We start from the raw sequence: 19,613 nt of genomic DNA on the forward strand, positions 1-19,613 counted from the left end.
CATAAGCTGCAGATGTGGCCCTAAAAAGACAAAAAGAACCCCCCCCCCAAAAAAAAAAAATTCGTGAACTTGTGAAAAACAAAGCTGTATTGGAGCTAAGTTTCCATAGTTAGTTATACAAAATGACAGCTTCTGAAACAGGTTAAAGAGAGCTACTCATAAGTAGCATACCACTCATAAGTTTTGTTCTGTTTATCAAGATCTCTACCAGATAATAGTATGCATTACAAACTTCCCAAATAGCAGGTGGAGCCACACTGAAATGCAGACATTTCAATCAAATCATCTGTACCCTAGATAGTGATTCTTCAAGTCTCCCTGCGTTTGTACCTGAGTTGAGTGACCTCACTTGTGTTAACTTTTAAGTTTCACAGTAAGCACCCCATAGGGCATCTGTCTACTTTATTTATGCTACTATAAGTAGCATACCACTCAAACTTTTATTTTATACTATAAGTAGCATACCACTCAAACTTTTAGCATACCACTCTACTTTTATTTATGCTACTATAAGTAGCATACCACTCAAACTTTATTCTTTTGACAAGTTCAACATAAATGTAACAAAGGTGCTGGTTTCAGGGACAAGTTTCAAACAATGAGAAAGCTAGTATTTCATATCAGGCAATAATAACTTAATTAGCTCATATAACTTAATTATAACTAAAAGTGCATTAAATTAATTCCCTAGGGATTTCCTAAAGACCAAAGGTAGACATGTCCTGTTTTAAATATGTCTGTTCACAGATACCTAAAGGCAGTCACTATTCAGCAAATGATTGTGGCATTCCACTTTTTAGTTCTCAGAGCTAGAATTCCCTTTGTTCTTCCTCCCAGGCAGAGGGAAGCTTGATTTGCTCTGGGGCTGGGAGAGTTTGCTGGCTAACAGAGTGAACGGCTCGATCAGAGTTTTCCGGTCCGTGACTGTCACCTCCCACAGCCGCACCTTCTCGCTCCTGGCCCACTGTTGTGCCACTTCTGCGTCCACCTGTCTCTGCTCAGAAAGATCAATTTTGTTTCCTAATACGACAATTGCCACCTGAAAGGAAAATGGATAAAAAGATCACACTTTGCCAGATTAGTTCCTAGGTGAAATGAAGAAATAAAATTGGCCATTTAATAACTGCTTCATCAAAACTGATAACTCAGATGTGACCTGAATGGTAAGATAGTATGACATTATTTTCACTCCTTCCTCAATTCAAATTTATTAAAAATGCAGACAGGAGTTCCCATTGTGGTTCAGTGAGTTACATACCCGACTACTATCCGTGAGGATGCAGGTTTGATCCCTGTCCTTGCTCAGTGGGTTAAGGGTCTGGTGTGGCTGTGGCATAGGCTGGCAGCTGCTGCTCCAAGCAGCCCCTATCCTGAGAACTTGCATATGCTGCAGGCCTAGCTCTAAAAAGCAAAAAACAAAAAATAAAAGTAGACAGATGCCCTATGGGGTGCTTACTGTGAAACTTAAAAGTTAACACAAGTGAGGTCACTCAACTCAGGTCAAATGCAGGGAGACTTGAAGAATCACTATCTAGGGTACAGATGATTTGATTGAAATGTCTGCATTTCAGTGTGGCTCCACCTGCTATTTGGGAAGTTTGCAATGCATACTTGAAAATACAACAGCAGGATTTCCAGAGCTGTGAGTGTTCAGCACTCCTGGGACCCGAGTTCCACCAGCACAGGAATCTTTCTGTTCACATGACTCCTAATCATAGCAAAGTACCTGATTAAATTTACAGATTGAATGTGATCCCAATCAAATTACCTGTGACATTTTTCACAGAGCTAAAACAAGTAATCCTAAAATTTATATGGAACCATAAAAGACCCAAAATTGCCAAAACAATCCTAAAGAAAAAGAATAACCCGGATGGGATTAAGATGGCAGAACGGAAGGACTAGAGCTTAACTTCTCTCCTAAAATCAACAAAATTCACAACTAAAGGCTGAACAATCTTCAACCAAACGGACTGGAAACCCTAAAAAAGATATCCTACTCCAGAAGACAAAGAGGAGGTCACATCAAGAGGTAGGAGGGGTGATTATGCGATATAAGCAACCCAAGCCTCCCAGGTGGGAAGCCCCACAGACTGTGGAAACTAACTCATTCACAGAGACTCACCTACAGGAGTGAGAGTTCTGAGCCCCACATCAAACTCTGACATGTGGGGATCTGGCACTGGGAGAAACAGCCCCTGAAGCATCTGGCATTGAAGGCCAGTGGAGCTTGTGCACAGGAGCTCCACAGGACTGAGGGAAACAGAGACCCCATTCTTAAAAGGTACATACAGACTCACGTGCACTGGGTCCCAGGGCAAAGCCGTCTCCATAGGAATCTGGGTCAAAACTGACTGCAGTTTTTGGAGGACATCCTGGGAAAACGGGTGAATAAGGCTTATTGTGAGGGAAGGACACTGGAAGCAAAGCTCTCAGGAGTATTCAGCAATCTGCCTTTCTCTGGAGGTGGCCATTTTGGGAAAATCTGGCCCCACCCATCAGTGCTGAGAAGCCCCAGGGCAAACAACAATCCCGGTGGGATCACAGCCCTGCCCCTCAGTAAACAGGCTGCCTAAAGACCCCCAGGCACACAGCTGCCTCTAATCCCATCCAGAGACAAAGCCCCACCCACCAGAGACAAGCTCCACCTACCAGTGGGCAGGCATCAGTCCCTCCCATCAGGAAACCTACAGCAAGCCCCCATACTGACTTCAGCCACAAGGGGAGCAGACACCAGAAGTATGAGAGGCTACGACTCTAGTATCTGTAAAGAGGTCACCACACCAAAAACCTATAAAAATGAAAAGACAGGGAACTATAACTCAGATGAGGGGGAAAGGAAAAACCCCAGAAAATCAGCTAAGTGATCATAAAATTCTCAGCCTCCAGGAAAAGACTTTAGACTATTGATGCTGAAAATAGTCCAAGACATTGGAAATAAACTGGAGGCAAAGATGAATAATTTACAGGAAACACTGAGCAAAGAGATACAAGATATAAGACAATAGCTGAAATTAAAAATTTATTAGAAGCAGCCAACAGCAGAATACAGAAGGCAGAAGAACGAATAAGTGAGGTAGAGGACAGATAAGTTGAAATTACAGATGCAGAACAGAAAAGAGAAAAAAGACTGAAAATAAACGAATAGAGTCTCAGAGAACTCTGGGACTATGTTAAACACACCAACCTCCATATTATAGGGGTGCCAGAAGGAAAAGAGAGAAGAGGACAGAAAAAATACTCCAAGAAATAATAGCTGAAAACTTCCCTAACATGGGAAAGGAACCACTCACTCAAATCCAGGAAGCACAACAAGTACCATATAAAATAAACCCAAGGAGGAACACCCCAAGACATATTAATCAAACTGACCAAAATTAAAAGACAAAGAGAAAATCTTGAAAGCAGCTAGGGAAAAGAAACAAATAACATACATGGGAAGGATAAGGTTATCATCAGATTTTTCAGCAGAAACTCTACAGGCCAGAAGGGAGTGGCATGATGTACTTAATGTGATGAAAGGAAAAAACCTCCAACCAAGATTATTTTACCCAGCAAGGCTCTCATTCAGATTTGAAGGAGAAATCAAAAGCTTCACAGATAAGCAAAAGCTAAGAGAATTCAGCAACACTAAACCAGCCTTAAAACAAATCATAAAGGAACTTCTCTAGGCAGAAGACAGCAACAGGAAACAAAAAATCCCACAAATGACAAGGCTCACCAGTAAAAATATATATACAGTAAAGATACAAAATCATCCATGCACAATTATGCCACCAAAATCAGAAATTGTGAGAAGAGGTGGGTACAAATGCAGGACACTGGAGATGAACTTGCAATTGAGAGACCAACAACTTAAAACAATCCTGCATACATATAGACTCATATCAAAACTTCAGAATAACTGCAAACAAAAAATCTACAATTGATATACAAACAAATATGAAAAACACCTATTCAGATCTTCTGCCCATTTTTTCTTCATGTTCTTTTGATTTTGAGTTGTATGAGCTGTTGGTGAATTTTGGACATTGAACCGTTATAGTTTGTATCATTTGCAAATATTTTCTCCCAGTCAGTAGATTGTCTTCCCATGTTGTTGCTGGTTTCCTTTGCTATGCAAAAGCTATTAAATTTAATTAGGTCCCTTTTGGTGTGTTCAGACAGATGCAAAAAGATGTTGCTATGATTTATGTCATGCTATGATTTATGTCAGACTGTTCTGCCTATGTTCACTTCAAGGAGTTTTGTGGTTTCCAATCCCTAAGACTTTAATCCATTTTGAGTTTATTTTTGTATATGCTATGAGGGAATGTTCTAATTTCATTCTTCTATATGTGGCTATTCAGTCTTCCTAGCACCACTTATTGAAGAGACTCTTTTCTTCACTGTACCTTCTCACCTCCTTTGTCATAGATTAATTGACTAGTAGTGTGTGGATTTATTTCTGGACTCTTGTTACATTGATCTGTGTATCTTTGTGCAAATACCACAGTTTTGATTACAGTAGCTTTGTAGTATAGCCTGAAGTCTGGGAGCATAACTCCGGTCTGTTCTACCTCAAAATTGTTTTGGCTATTTGGGGTCTTTTGTGTTTTCATAAAAATTTAAAAATTCTTTGTTCTAGTTCTGGAAAAATGTTAGTGGCATTTTGATAGTTATTGCACTGAAACTGTAGACTGCCTTGCGTAGAATGGTCATTTTAACACTATTTTTGGAAACCATGAACACAGTATCTTTTCATCTGTTTGAAGATAATACAATTTTTTTTATCAGTGTCTTAGTTTTCTGACTACAGATTTTTTGCCTCATTAGGTTTATTCCTAGGTATATTCTTTTTGATATAATGGTGAATGGGACTGTTTCCTTAACTTCTTTCTGATACTTCGTCATTAGTGTATAGAGATATAACAGATTTGTATCCTGCAACTTTACCAAATGTATCAGGATCTAGTAAAGTTTTTTTTGGTAGCATCTTGGGGATTCTCTCCAGTATTATGCCATCTGCAAAGAGTGACAGTTTTACTTCTTTCCTTTTCAATTTGTGTTATTTTTCTTGAATGATAGCTGTGGCAAGAATTTTGTTGAATAAAAAAAAAAAGAAAAAGAATAGCCCTCCCAGACTTCAAACAGTACTACAAAGCTATGGTAAGCAAAATTGCATGGTATTGTCACAAAAACAAACATAGATTAAGGAAACAAGACAGACCTAGAAATTAATCCATATGTCACCTACAGTCAATTAATCATTGATAAAGAAGGCAAGAATATACAATGGGGAAAAAACCAGTCTCTTTAACAAATGGTGCTGATAAAACTGGACAGCTACATGTAAATCAAAGATGTTAGAATGCTCCTTCACACCATACACAATAATAAACTCCAAATAGCTTAAACAAGACATGACACAGTAAAACTACCAGAAGAGAACATAAGCAAAATATGCTGACATAAATCATACCAGCATTTCTTAGGTCAGTCTACCAAGGCCATAGAAATAAAAGCAAAAATAAATAGGACTCAACCAAGCTTTTGCACCACAAAGGAAACCATAAACAAAACAAAGATATGAACTGAAAATATTTGTAAATGATACGCCCAAAGAGGGATTGATTTCCAAAATATACAAACAGCTCATACTACTCAACAACAACAAAACAATCAAAAAATGGGCAGAAGGCTTAATAAACATTTCTTCAAAGAACACATACAGATGGCCAACAGGCATATGAAAGGATGCTCATCCTTAATTATTAGAGAAATGCAAATCAAAACTACAGTGAGGTACCACCTCACACCAGTCAGAATGCCATTCAGAAAGTCTACAAATAAGGGAGTTCCTGTTGTCATTCAGTGGGTTAAGAATCTGACATCTCCAAGAGGATGCACATTTGATCCCTGGCCTTGCTCAGCTGCCGTATACTTCGGTGTAGGTCGCAGGTGCAGACCTGGATCCAGTGTTGCTGTGGTTGTGGTGTAGGTCCGCCGATGCAGCTCCAATTTGACGCCTAGCCTGGGAACTTCCACATGCCACAGGTGAGACCATTAAAAAAAAAAAAATGCTGCAGAGGGTCAAGGGAACCCTTGTATGCTGTTCACGAGAATGTAAATTGGTGCAGCCACTATGGAAAACAGTATGGAGGTTCCTCAAGAAAACTAAAACTAGAGATGCCATATGATCAGCAATTCCACTCCTGGGCATATATCCAGACAAAACTCTAGTTGAAAAGATATATGTACTCCTGTGTTCCTAACACTATCTACAATAGCCAAGACATGGAAACAACCTAAATGTCCATCAGCAGATGAATGGATCAAGAAGTTGTAGTACATGTATGCAATGGAATATTATTCAGCCATAAAAGAATGAAATAATGCCATCTGGAGCAACACAGATGGACCTAGAGACTATCATACTAAGTGATGTTAGAGAAAGACAAATATCACATATCACATGTAGAATCTAAAATATGACACAAATGAAGTTATTTACAAATCAGAGATGAGACTTGTGGTTGCCAAGGGGGACGGGTTTGGAGAAGAGGGACTGGGAGTTTGGGATTAGCAGATGCAAAATTTTATATATAGCATAGATAAACAAGTCCCACTGTACAGCACAGGGAACTATGTTCAATATCTTGTGATAAACCATAATGGAAAAGAATATGAAAAAGAACATATAACTGTGCTTTGCTGTATAGCAGAAATTAACATTGTAAATAAACTATTTCAATAAAATTTTAAAAGGGGGTAGAGTATCATTAGGAACAGCTTTGACCTAGGTTACCTTTGGGCTGTTGCTGTGTTCCTGCCTTAAGTTGAGCTCTCTATGACCCAGTTAAGGCCCTGCAGTCATCAGAGCTCTGGTTTTCCTGGCAAATCCTCCATTCTTCTCAGCAGGAACTGTCCCTCCCAGCCCTCCTGGCATTCTTCACCGTGATAACGTGTACATCCCCTAGTCTGACCTTCATCTTCTCTTCCCCAATTGCAGAAGCTGCTCCACTTTGCCCCAAGACATCAACAAAATCCCTTGACACCCCCCATCTCTGTACTGAGACAGGGCTGGACCTGGCTCAGCCTGCAGCCTGAGTGGGTGGTGGAGGCAAGGTGTCCTCATCTTGAGGTCACCTCCAATGACCTTCCCCCAATCTGCTCACACAGGAAGCTGCTGGCTGCTGCTCTGCTCTCTGCCTCCACCCCCACCTGCTGTTGCTCACCCCAGACTTGGTTCGTGGTCACCCCACATACTGCCTCCATCCCAACGCCTAGTGATTTCACTGGCCATATGGACCCTGCCGGGAACCTCATCCTCTGTTCCTTGACTTCCCTAGATACTGTAATTATCCTACAGACCTCAATCCAGATCCCAGGGACATGTCTTCGTTCCTGCCATTATACCTGCCCCCTCTACGACCTTAACTCCAGAACGGACCTCTTCCTCATTCATTACCCACACTCCCACTGCAGCAATTCTAAACACCACAAGGACGCACAACCCAGAGCTCTACAACCTTATCACTATCTTCCAACCCTTCTCGTGTCCTCGGCTCGGATACTTTTAGCCCACCCCCTTGACATCCTGACCACATGGTACACACTCCCTACAGTTAAGTACTCACTTAACTGTACTTTTTGCCTACACCATTGACTGGAGAAGAACACAACCCTGCTGGCTGGTCCCAACTTGTAACCACAGACCTCAAGGGAAGTGATGTTCTCCAGCAAGTGTATTACATGTCCTCTGTTCACTCTCTAACTGGACATATCTATCGTGGTCCTCCTTCACCAGCCTCCAAAGTTTCCGCTCCCTTCCCTCACCTCTCAGCCGAGGTCCAGACTACTGCATCAAGAACACAGAAGCAATTCAAGAACTTCCACGAGCTTCCCCCAGCACATCTAACAGCCCTACATGTCCCCATCCTCTTTAACCTGGACAAGGAAGTCACGCCAACTATTATCCCCTCCCTCCGGCATCACTAATCTTCTAACGAATCATTGCCATTAGCATACAAAACGTAATGCTATCTCTCACCTGAAAAACAAACAAATCCTTTTTATATATCCTTATATAAAAAGGATATAGCTCCTTTGCTCCCCTTGATGGGACAAGAGATTTACCGTTTGACTCAAAATTCTTTCCAAGAGCTGTTTTCTCTACTCACCTGCCTCATATCCAGTATAGACTGTCTCACTGCTTTTACTAACACTGATCTCAAGAATCTTGAGATCTCTTGACGGCTACTTCTTGGTTTTGATCTTCAGCATCTGACGTAGTTTGGTCACTCCCTACTTTTTTTTTTTTTTTTTTTTTGGCTGCACCCAGAGCATGTGGAAATTCCTAGGCCTGGGAATGAACCTGCACCATGGTAGCGAACCGAGCCACTGCAGTGACAACAGCAGATCCTTAACGTGCTGCACCGCAGGCAACTCTGCTCCCTACTTTTTAAAGTGTTGACTTGCCTTCTGGGACACCCTTATCTCTTAGTTTTCCTCCTACTTCATCTGCCACTTCACAGGCTCCTTGGCTGGTTTCTCCTGAATTCTCCAGTTGATGAATGTTAATGTGCTCTAGGGGCAAGAGCGTTTCAACTCTGCTTCTCCCCTTGTCCCTCAACTGTCTGCTGTCAGCACAACATCCAAAGTGATCATTTTAAAACAAGTCAGAGTTCCCTTTGTGGCTCAGTGGTTAATGAACCCAACTAGGATCCACAAGGATGCAGGTTCAATCCCTGGCCTCGCTCAGTGGGTTAAGGAACCCGAGTTGCTGTGACATATGATATAGGTCGCAGATGTGGCTCGGATCCTGCATTGCTGTGGCTGCGGCATAGGCTGGCAGCTACAGCTCTGATTTGACCCCTAGCCTGGGAACTTCACATGCCGTGGGTATGGTCGTAAAAAACAAACCAAAAAAAAGCAAGTCAATAATACTCAACTTCATTATGGGAACATCAAACTACAACAACATTGTTTCACCCAGAAGAGTCACAACATCCAAAAATTTAACCACATGTTGTTGTCAAGCCTGAAGAAACAGGTACTTTCACACCATTTCTGTGAATGGTAACTTGGCAATATATTTATCTTTGACTCAAGAACCCTATTTCTGCTGATTGATCTTATTATACTATACACTAAAATGTACAAAATAATAACTGTATAAGATTATTCACTGTGGGATAGTTCATAAGATCAAGTAACTGGAGAGAACCTAAATGTCCATCAATTTGAGGCTGGTTAAATAAGCATGACACATCTATACACACACACAATGAAATTATGCATCAGTTCTTTTGTTTTTTATTCTTTTAGGACCGTGCCTATAGCATATGGAGGTTCACAGGCTAGGGGTCAAATTGGAGCTGTAGCCACAGCAATGCGGGATCCAAACTGAGTCTGCAACCTACACCACAGCTCATGGCAATGCTGGATCCTTAACCCACTGAGGGAGTCCAGGGATTGAACCTGTGTCTTCATGGATCCTAGCCAGATTCATTTTCTTATTTATTCTTTTTTTTTTTTTTTTGTCTTTTTGCTATTTCTTGGACCACTCCCGCGGTATATGGAGGTTCCCAGGCTAGGGGTCAAATCAGAGCTGCAGCCGCCAGCCTACGCCAGAGCCACAGCAACACGGGATCCGAGCCGCGTCTGCAACCTACACCACAGCTCACGGCAATGCCAGATCATTAACCCACTGAGCAAGGGCAGGGACTGAACCCGCAACCTCATGGTTCCTAGTCAGATTTGTTAACCACTGCGCCACGATGGGAACTCCCAGATTCATTTTCACTAAGTCACGATGGGAACTCCAGTTCTTTTTTTGAAAAAAAAAAAAAAAAAGGAAACTGAGGAGTTCCTGTGGTGGCTCAGTGGTTAACAAATCGGACTAAGAACCATCAGGTTGCAGGCTCGATCCCTGGCCTTGCTCAGTGGGTTAAGGACCCAGCGTTGCCGTGAGCTGTAGTGTAGGTCGCAGATGCAGCTCAGATCCGGCATTGATGTACCTCTGGCATAGGCTGGTGGCTATGGCTCTGACTAGACCCCTAGCCTGGGAACCTCCATATGCCACGGAAGGGGCCCAAGAAATGGCAAAAAGACAGGAAAAAAAAAAAAAAAAGGAAGTTGAGTACTCCTATGGAAAGGACTCTAGGATATAGTACCTGAAAAATACAAGGTGTAGAACAATATGCTACCTCTGGTATAACAAAGAGAAAAGAATATGTGTACTTCTACTTGCTTGTATTCATATAAAGAAACTTTGTAATGTAAGGATGCACCAAACTAGTAAAGTGGTAAAATGTAAAAAAGGCTTTTTTTTTTTTTTTGCCACAGTGTGCAGTGGCTTGATGTGGGATCTCAGTTCCCAGACCAGAGACTGAACCTAAGCCACATCAGTAAAAGTGCTGGGTCCTAACCATTAGACCACCAGGGAACTCTCAAAAAAGGCATGTTTGAGGTATTGGAACTTGATGGTTGAAGACTAGAGTTCACTGGCATCCTTTTTATAAATAATTTTCTTTCTGTTTTATTTTATCTTTTTAGGGCTGCACCTGCAGCATATGGGAGTTCCCAGGCTAGGGGTTGAATCAGAGCTGCAGCTGCCAGCCTACACCACAGCCACAGCAATGCCAGATCCTTAACCCACTAAGTGAGACCAGGGATCCAACGCAGATCCTCACAGATACTATGTCAGGTTCTTAACTTGCTGAGCCACAATAGGAACTTCACTTTTTTTTTGATAATTTTTTACAAACTTGAAAATAAGGGAGTTCCCCGTCGTGGCTCAGTGGTTAACAAATCTGACTGGGAACCACGAGGTTGCAGGTTCGATCCTTGGCCTCGCTCAGTGGGTTAAGGATCCGGCATTGCCATGAGCTGTGATGTAGGTCAGACGTGGCTCCGATCCTGTGTTGCTGTGGCTATGGTGTAGGCCAGCGGCTACAGCTCCGATTAGACCCCTAGCCTGGGAACCTTCACGGGTGCAGACCTAGAAAAGACAAAAAGACAAAATAAATAAATGAATGCATAAATAAATGAATGCATAAATAAATAAATGCATAAATAAATACATGCTAGGTCCTGTCATTTCTTTGCTTCCAGTCCCACATGGCCCGAATCTCCCACACTCCTCCCAGCCCACTCTGGCCTCCATGCTGTTCCCAAGTGTGCCAGGCTCCTGCCTCTACCCCTACTGCAGCTAGTGCAACCACCTGGAGCCCCACTACCCCAGACATCAGCTTGACTTCCTCTTTCACATCCTTCAAATCTCTGGGAAAAGTTACCATATTAGGGAGGCCTTCCGGCATCACCTATAGAAGAATCTCCTGCCTCCTCATTCTGTTTGACTTTTCTTCCTACATTGCATCACTCTTCACAATATACATACATTATTGTCTCGCCCTCTGCCACCTCCCAACTAGAAGCTTTACAAGAATAGGGCCTCCTTTACTGTCTGTAGTATTCTCTTTGCCTCACCCAGAATAGGACGGGCACGTGGCTCAACAAGCATTTGCTGGGTGAACATGCTTCTTCCATCCTCACAACAACCATGTGAAAGAGGTACTACGATTTCATTTTTTGGTTAGGCCCAAGGCACCTGGAGGTTTCCGAGGCACAGATCGAACCCATAGCCCAGCAGTGACCTGAGCCATAGCAGTAACAGTGCCAGAGAACCACCAGAGAACTCCAAAAGGTATTATTATTATCCTTATTTTACAGATAAGGAAACTGAGGCAGAAAGGTTGAGAAGCAGAGCCAAGATTCAAGCCCTGAGGATACGAGTGTCCACTGAACTTTTCCTTCAATTTTGGGCGGCGGGGATGTGGAGGAACTCCCCCAAATAGTAAGGGCACTTCTCTGTTGGGGTGGGAAAGATGGGAAATAGGTGGAAAGGACCCGTCATTATTTTCCTTTTCATAGTTTCCGAGGATTGAAATGTTCAAATGTTATCTTGTGAATGGTTAAATAAACTTTTAATGATTAAATAAACACACCATGGGACACCCACCACCCAGCACTAAAAAGGAATGAAAGACTGATCCACACATTAATTTGGATGATTCTCCAGAGAATTATGCTGAGTGCAAAAAGGTGGTATCAAAAGCTTACAAACTAATTCCATTTATGCTGAAATGACAAAGTTATAGAAATGGAGAACAGATTAGTGTTTGTCAATGGCTGGGGGGGACGGGAGGGAAATGTGTGTGGCCATAAAAGGTCATCTGAGGGACCCGGCAGTGATGGAAATGTCCCCCCACCCCCATCCCAGACTATATAAATTTCAGTGTTGGTTGTGTTACTGGACTACAGTTTTGCACAATGTCAGCATCAGATAATGGGTAAGGGATCTCTATTATTAAAAGCATGTAACTGGGTCACTTTGCTGTATAGCAGAAACTGACAGAATTTTGTAAATCAACTATGGTAAAAAAATTTTTTAAAGCATGTAAATCTACAATTATCTCAACATTAAAAACGTAACATAAAAAATATAAAAACTAGGTTACGGATATCTAGCCAGTGCTGTTAACTGGTTCATTATATGGTTCCCAAGACACTGAGGAGTCAGCCATTCAGACCTGGAGAAAGATCTGTGATAAGAAAGTTCCAGGCAGGAGAATCAGCAACTGGGAGTGCCTTGATAGGGGAACAAAACTATCACGCTGGAAAAACAAAGTGGACCCGTGTCACTGGAGTACAGTGACAGAGGAACCGAATGCTCAAGGTGAGGTGGACAGATCATCCCCGACTTTTTAGGGCATAGTAAGAATCTTATTTTCAAATGGTAAATGGATAGAATCCAGTAATTAATTAGTAGTATTATTCATTTCTTTGCCTTCTTTTTTTTTTTTTTTTTTTTAAGGACTGAAGACAACCCTTTTTATCCAAGGAGACAATAAAAAGCCTAGGAGGAGTTCCCTGGTGGCTCAGCTGGTGAAGAATCCAGCATTGTCACTACTGTGACACAGGTCAATCCCTGGCCCAGCAACTTTCACATGCTGCGAATGTGGTTAAAAAAAAGGCCTAGGAAACAGTGACCCCAAATAATATGAGATGAACTAGGTGGTGTTTAAGATATGGAGTCAGTAAGATTCAACTTGCACATGGGAACGAGCAAAGGCACAAAGTCAAACACTGGTCCTGGTTGAACTCAGGTCAGCCCTGTATTTCCTGGGCTAAGAAAAAAAAGATCATGATGATCAGAGTTCCGGTCATGGCTCAGTGGTTAACAAACCCAATTAGCATCCAGGAGGATGTGGGTTCAATCCCTGGTTAAGGATCTGGTGTTGCCATTATCTATGGTGTAGCGTTGCAGACGAGGCTTGGATCCCATGTGGCTGTGGCGTAGGCTGGAGGCCACAGCTCTGATTCAACCCTAGCCTGGGAATCTCCATATGCCATGGGTGCAGCCCTAAAAAGACAAAAAATCATGATGATCCCAGATACTGTGAATACAATTTAATGCTTTTAAAACTACTTAACTGCCAAAAGTCTATGCTACAAGGTAAACAATGTTACCATTCACAGTTGGCATTTTTAACATACCCACTTACCTCTTTTTTGTCTTTGAACTTATCAATTTCTTTCTTCAGAAGCTCTACTCTTTGAAAGGATTCAAGGTTATTCACGCTGTACACAAGAACAAAGCCATCAGCAAATGAAAAATAATGCTTTGGCAGCTCCACACCCTCCTGTAGGCCTCTGGTGTCATAAAGATGTAACTGCTCCTTTACTCCGCGATCCGTTTCCACTGAGGCCATATACACATCTTCCATTGTTTCACAATCTTCCATTCCTGGGAGTAAAAAGAATTTTACATATACAAATATCAAATTGTTAACATTATTCACCTTAAACTAATATAATGTTATGTCAATTTTTTAAGAAGCTATTACTAATGCTCAAATGGGTTAAGGATCTGGCATTGCTGCGAGTTGTGGTATAGGTCACAGAAAATAAATAAGGCCATAAAAAAATAAGTAAATAAAAAGCTATTACTGGAGTTCCCTGGTCATTCGGCAGGTTAAGAATTCGGTGTTGTCACTGCTGTGGTCCAGGTTCAAATCCCTGGCCCAGAATTTCCACATGTAGTAAGAGCAGCCAAAAATAAAGTAAAAATAAATAAAACTAAAAGACTCTTATTCTACTACTCTTCTTGGATAACTCAACATCAATCTTTGAGTGTTTTCTTATCATTTAGCAGTTGACTGGAATTCCCCAGTGGCTCAACAGGTTAAGGATTCAGTGTTGTCACTGCTGTGGCGCGGGTTCGATCCCTGGCTCCGGAACTTCAGGCAAGCCACAGACTCAGCTGAAAAAATTAAAAAAATAAGATGCATTTCATTTTGCTCCATTTGTGCAAGTTTTGCCTCTTCAACTCATCTATAACTTCCTCGAGAGAAACAACCATTCTGTGTACCCAGCAAGTTTCCAATAACCATGTGTTGATAAAGGGATTAAGGTGAAAAGATGAACTTTATTTGTCTTTTTAGGGTTGCATCTGCAGCATATGGAGTTTCCCAGGCTAGGGGTTAGAATGGGAGCTGTAGCTGCCAGCCTACACCACAGCCATAGCAACAGCAACGAGGGATCCGAGCCACATCTGCAACCTATACCACAGCTCATGGTGACGCCGGATCCTTAACCCACTGAGCAAGGCCAGGAGTCGAACCTGTATCCTCATGGCTGCTCATCAGATTAGTTTCTACTGAGTCACGATGGGAACTCCAAGATGAACACTTTAGATTTCAATGAGTAGTGTCCATGAATATAGAAGCTCCTTGGGCTTTGATTACAAAAAAATTTAAAGGTAAAAACTACGAAGACTTTTGTCACGGTGGATGTTTTATCCACCAAAAGCCCATCTGGTGGGCTTCCTTCCCCCATTAAGCTTAGCTGTTTTGAGATTTTGTCACTCTAAAAATCAAGTGAAGTCATGACTCCTTATTGGCTCCCTGACCTGCCCCACTCCATGCTGCCTGGCAACTACCCCTCCTCCGTACCAGCAGGAGACTAAGGCTGCAATCCCTGGAAACTGTAGAACAGAGGCTGCTTGCAATGTGGGACAAGAGGGTAAGAGTTCCATAGTGAACACTGGGCAATTAAGTGACACGCTCTCTCTGCTCCCCAAACGCTGGCAGCCAGCTCTTTATCCTCTAGCCAGGGGAAATCTGGGGAATCTGGCTAGTGAAGAAGGAAAAATCTTAAATATGCTAACTTCATATTTAACCAGCAAATGTCCCACTCAGATCACCTTATAATGATGCTCAAAGTCATGAACTTTATCCACATGCTTAGAGATTTAAATGAGCATTTCAGGAGTTCCTGCTGTAGCGCAGTAGGTTAAGAATCTGAGTAGTAACCATGAGTTGCTGGTTCAATCCCTGGCCTCACTCAATGGGTTAAGGATCCAGCATTGCCATGAGCTGTGGTGTAGGTCGCAGATGCGGCTCGGATCTTGCGTTGCTGTGGCTCTGGCATAGGCTGGCAGCAACAGCTCCAATTGGACCCCTAGCCTGGGAACCTCCATATGCCGCAGGTGCGGCCCTAAAAAAGACAAAAGGCAAAAAATTAAAAAAAAAAAAGAACACACATTTCCATTCTGAAACGGCCCAGCAGGTACCCCACACCATACATGGACACAGACTGCTCCTATGATACATGACTATGAAATTTCAGAACATGCAATAGAGAAAAGCCTACAAAAGCTTCCACATCCAAAGCATCAAGAGTCATAATGACTTCTGGCTTCTCAGAAGCACCACTAGAAGATACTAGAATCTGGTAAACTGCAACAGCCAAGACATGGAAGCAACCTAAATATCCATTGACAGATGAATGGATAAAGATGTGGTACATATATACAATGGAGTATTACCCAGCCATAAAAAAGAATGAAATAATGCCACTTGCAGCAACATGGATGGACACAGAGATGATCATACTAAGTGAAAACAGAGAGACAAAAATCACAGGATATCACTTATATGTGCAATCTAAAAAATGATACAAATGAACTTAGTCACAAAACAGAAATATGCTCACAGGAGTTCCCATCGTGGCTCAGCAGTTAATGAATCCGGCTAGCATCCATGAGGATGTGGGTTTGATCCCTGGCCTCACTCAGTGGGTTAAGGATCTGGCATTGCTGTGAGCTGTAGTGTAGGTCACAGACGCAGCTCAGATCCCTGTTGCTGTGACTGTGGCATAGGACAACAGATACAGCTCTGATTCAAGCCCTATCCTGGAAACCTCCATATGCAGCAGGTGTGGCCCCAAAAAGACCCCCCCCAAAAAAAGGAGAGATAAATTGAGGTATAGTCATACAACAGAATACTATAAGGCAATGAAAATTAAACCACACCTATCTAAAACAACATGAATGAGTCTTACAAATATAGCATTGAATGAAAAAAGCCAAATGCTGAAATATTTATACAGTGTGATTCCACTGATATAAAGTCAACAATGGGCAAAAGTAAACTATATCATTTAGAGCTACATACATAGGTGGCAAAACTATAAAGGAAAGAAGGCATTAACTAAAGGTCAAGGGAAGGGCTGAGTATTGACTGAACAGAGGACCATGGGGGGAGTTCTCGTCCTGGCTCAGCAGTTAACGAACCTGACTAGTATCCACGAGGATTCGGGTTCAATCCCTGGCATCACTAAGTGGGTTAAGGATTCAGCGTTGCTGTGAGCTGTGGCATAGGGTGGGAGCTGCAGCTCTGATTCGACCCCTAACCCAGGAACGTAGATGCGACCCTAAAAAGACAAAAAGACCAAAAAAAAAAAAGAGAGAGAGAGAGAGGGGGGACCATGGGGAACTAAAAAGAGTACACACAATCTCCTACTTTGGGACCCATGTGGAGATTACGCAAAGGTTTTATAATTATTCATTAAACCATATATATTTGTTTTATGCACTTTTCCCTTTGTATGGTGCCTTTTACAATAAAAGGAGACAAGATGACAATGGACCAATGCTTTCAAAATGCTGGAAGGAAATTAATCTCCATCTAGAATTCTACACCCATCAAAACTACAATTCAATTGTGGATGATAGTAATGACATTTTCAAACACATGAAGCATTAGAATGTGTACCATGCATATTTTCTCAGGAAACTATTGGAGGGAGGCCCTCCGGCAAAATTAGCACTTAATCACAGAAGAAGGAAGATACTGAATGCAGAAAACAGAATCGCACACTAGAGTAAAAGGAATCACAGGGACAGTAGTAAATATCTTTATCAGAAGCTCCAGGATTACTGCCCCGTGCCAGGGACATAGGGCATCTGAGGGCTGTCAGCACCTGCTATCCCATCTCATTACACCACCTTTTCAACCCCACAAAGTACTCCAAGATGCGCTCCACCAGGAGGAGGCTGTAAACAAAAGATGGCAAGAGACCTAGGAAATCACACTCAGGAAGAAAGAAAAAGAAAGGGAAGTTCATGGTGACAGCTGTGCAATAGGCCTAGACAAGAGGATACAGCATCTGGAAGAATATCTCAAAAAGGGGCCGGGGGGAGAGGGGGGAGGCAGGGAGGAGAAGAGGGGTTGCTGGATATAGCGGACCTCATGGAAAACTGAGAAACATCCGGAAATGTAGAAGAATTAGCAAAAGATCTAAACAAAGCTAAGAAATGATAGTGTGTTCCTGCTGTGGTTCAGACGGTTAAGAACCCAACTAGTATCCATGAGGATGAGGGTTCGATCCCTGGCCTCGTTCAGTGGGTTGCGGATCTGGCACTGCTATGAGCTGTGGCGTAGGCTGCAGATGAGGCTCAGATTTGGTGTGGCTGTGGCTGGCAGCTGCAGTTCTGATTCAACCCCTAGCCTGGGAACTTCCAAGTGCTGCAGGTGTGGCTGTAGAAGAAAAAAAAAAAACAAAAAACCCTGAAGAAATGACAAATGAAGCAAATATTAGCCTCCGTAAAAAGAAAAAAAAGGAGTTCCTTTCATGGCTCAGCAGACATAGAACTCGACTAGGATCCATGAGGACATGGGTTTGATCCCTGGCCTTGCTCAGTGGGTGTTGCCATGAGCTATGGTGTAGGTCACAGACTCGGGCTTGAATGCTGCGTTGCTGTGGCTACGGTGTAGGCAGGCAGCTGTAGTTCCAATTCAACCTCTAGCCTGGGAACCTCCATATGCTGTGGGTATGGCCCTAAAAAGAAAAAAAGAAAGAAAGAAAAAAGAAAAGAAACAATCATAGCACATAATACTCCTCAGCTGAGAATATTTTCATGTGCCAGCAATTCTCAAAGTGCGCTCTATCTGCAGATCCCTTGAGGTCTTCTTTCAGGGAACCCATGTGGGCATGTGGGCAAAACTATTTTCACAACAACACTTCACAAAAAGATAAACATCTTTTCCCCTGTGTTGACACTTGCACTGATAATGCAAAAGTAATGGTGGTTAAAACTGTTGGTGCCTTAGTACAAATTAATGCAGCGGTACCAACTGTACTAGAGGCTGAATTCTTCACCACCTCATACTTGCAGTTTAAAAAAAAAAAAAAAAAAAGCCACTTTCACTTAAGCAATGTCCTTGATGAGGAGTTCTCACTGTGGCTCAGCGGTAACAAACCCGACTAGTATTCATGAAGATATGGGTTCGATCCCTGGCTCCGCTCAGTGGGTTGAACATTCAGCATTGCCATGAGATGAGGTGTAGGTCACAGATGTGGCTCAGATCCTGTGTTGCTGTGGCTGTGATGTAAGCTGGCAGCTGCAGCTCTGATTCAACCCCTAGCCTGGGAATTTCCATATGCTGTGAGAGAGGACTTTAAAAAAATGTCCTTGATGAAGCAGGAAAAATTATCAAATGTATTGAATCCCAATCCTTAAGTATCTATCTTTACATCTTTTTAATATTCTATGTGATTAATGGGATGTATGCATAAAGTATTTCTGCTTAAAGAATAATAGTAATTGTCTGGAAGAAAAGCTCTTGTGTTTGAGTTACAAACTGAACTACTCATTTCAAAAAAAATGGAATGACAAAAAATGCTTATTCAGGATATTTGACAAACATTTTCTCAAAGGTAAAGGAAGCCTATCATTTCAAGGGAAACAACTGACCATATCTGTTGTTAATATAAAATTTGAGGTTTCAAGAAAAATCAGAATCGTATCCATCACCATAAACTTGATAGCTTTCCAATACTAATGAGGTTGGTGATGATGTTAATAAATGTCCTTTGGAAGAGCTACTTGTCTCAGTTAAGCAGTATTTTCCAAATGACCAATTCATAATGTTTAAAAAAGCCATGAAAGAGTAAAAAATCCATCCAAAGTGCAAGACAGATCAATGAGATCTTAATGTAACAAAATAGGATTCACTGATGTGGCTTCATATTCCACGCTGCAATCATTTTTAAGTAATTAAGCTTAAAACTGGTTTTACTGAAATACCAAAGAAGAAAATCCACAATCACCTGCAAAGCTATTAAAATACTTCCACCTCTTTCAGCAACATATCTGTGTGAGGTCAGATTTTCTTCACATAGTTCAACTAAAACAACATGTAACAACAGATTGACTCCAAAGCAAGCAGATATGATAATCCAGCCATTAGACTGGATATTTGATTTCCAAAAATGTGAATCAA

The 19,613-nt window shown here is 41.9% G+C and overlaps 1 protein-coding gene across 3 annotated transcripts in view; it reads right to left on the reverse strand.

Annotated features, from left to right (window-relative positions):
- Positions 1–474: 474 nt before the first annotated feature.
- NKIRAS1 (NFKB inhibitor interacting Ras like 1) overlaps positions 475–19,613 on the reverse strand; it is a 29,255-nt gene continuing 10,116 nt past the window's right edge. For all 3 annotated transcript variants that reach the window (XM_047769156.1, XM_047769153.1, XM_047769150.1), the window contains 2 exons: positions 13,551–13,792; positions 475–1,039 (listed from right to left, as the gene is read on the reverse strand). In XM_047769156.1, coding sequence (XP_047625112.1) covers positions 797–1,039; positions 13,551–13,790 — 483 coding nt within the window. In that variant the 5' untranslated portion in view covers positions 13,791–13,792 and the 3' untranslated portion in view covers positions 475–796. The remainder of the gene's footprint in view (positions 1,040–13,550; positions 13,793–19,613) is intronic.

Source organism: Phacochoerus africanus, chromosome 1 (genome assembly GCF_016906955.1).
Source record: "Phacochoerus africanus isolate WHEZ1 chromosome 1, ROS_Pafr_v1, whole genome shotgun sequence".
In the NCBI taxonomy this organism is placed as follows: Eukaryota; Metazoa; Chordata; class Mammalia; order Artiodactyla; family Suidae; genus Phacochoerus; species Phacochoerus africanus.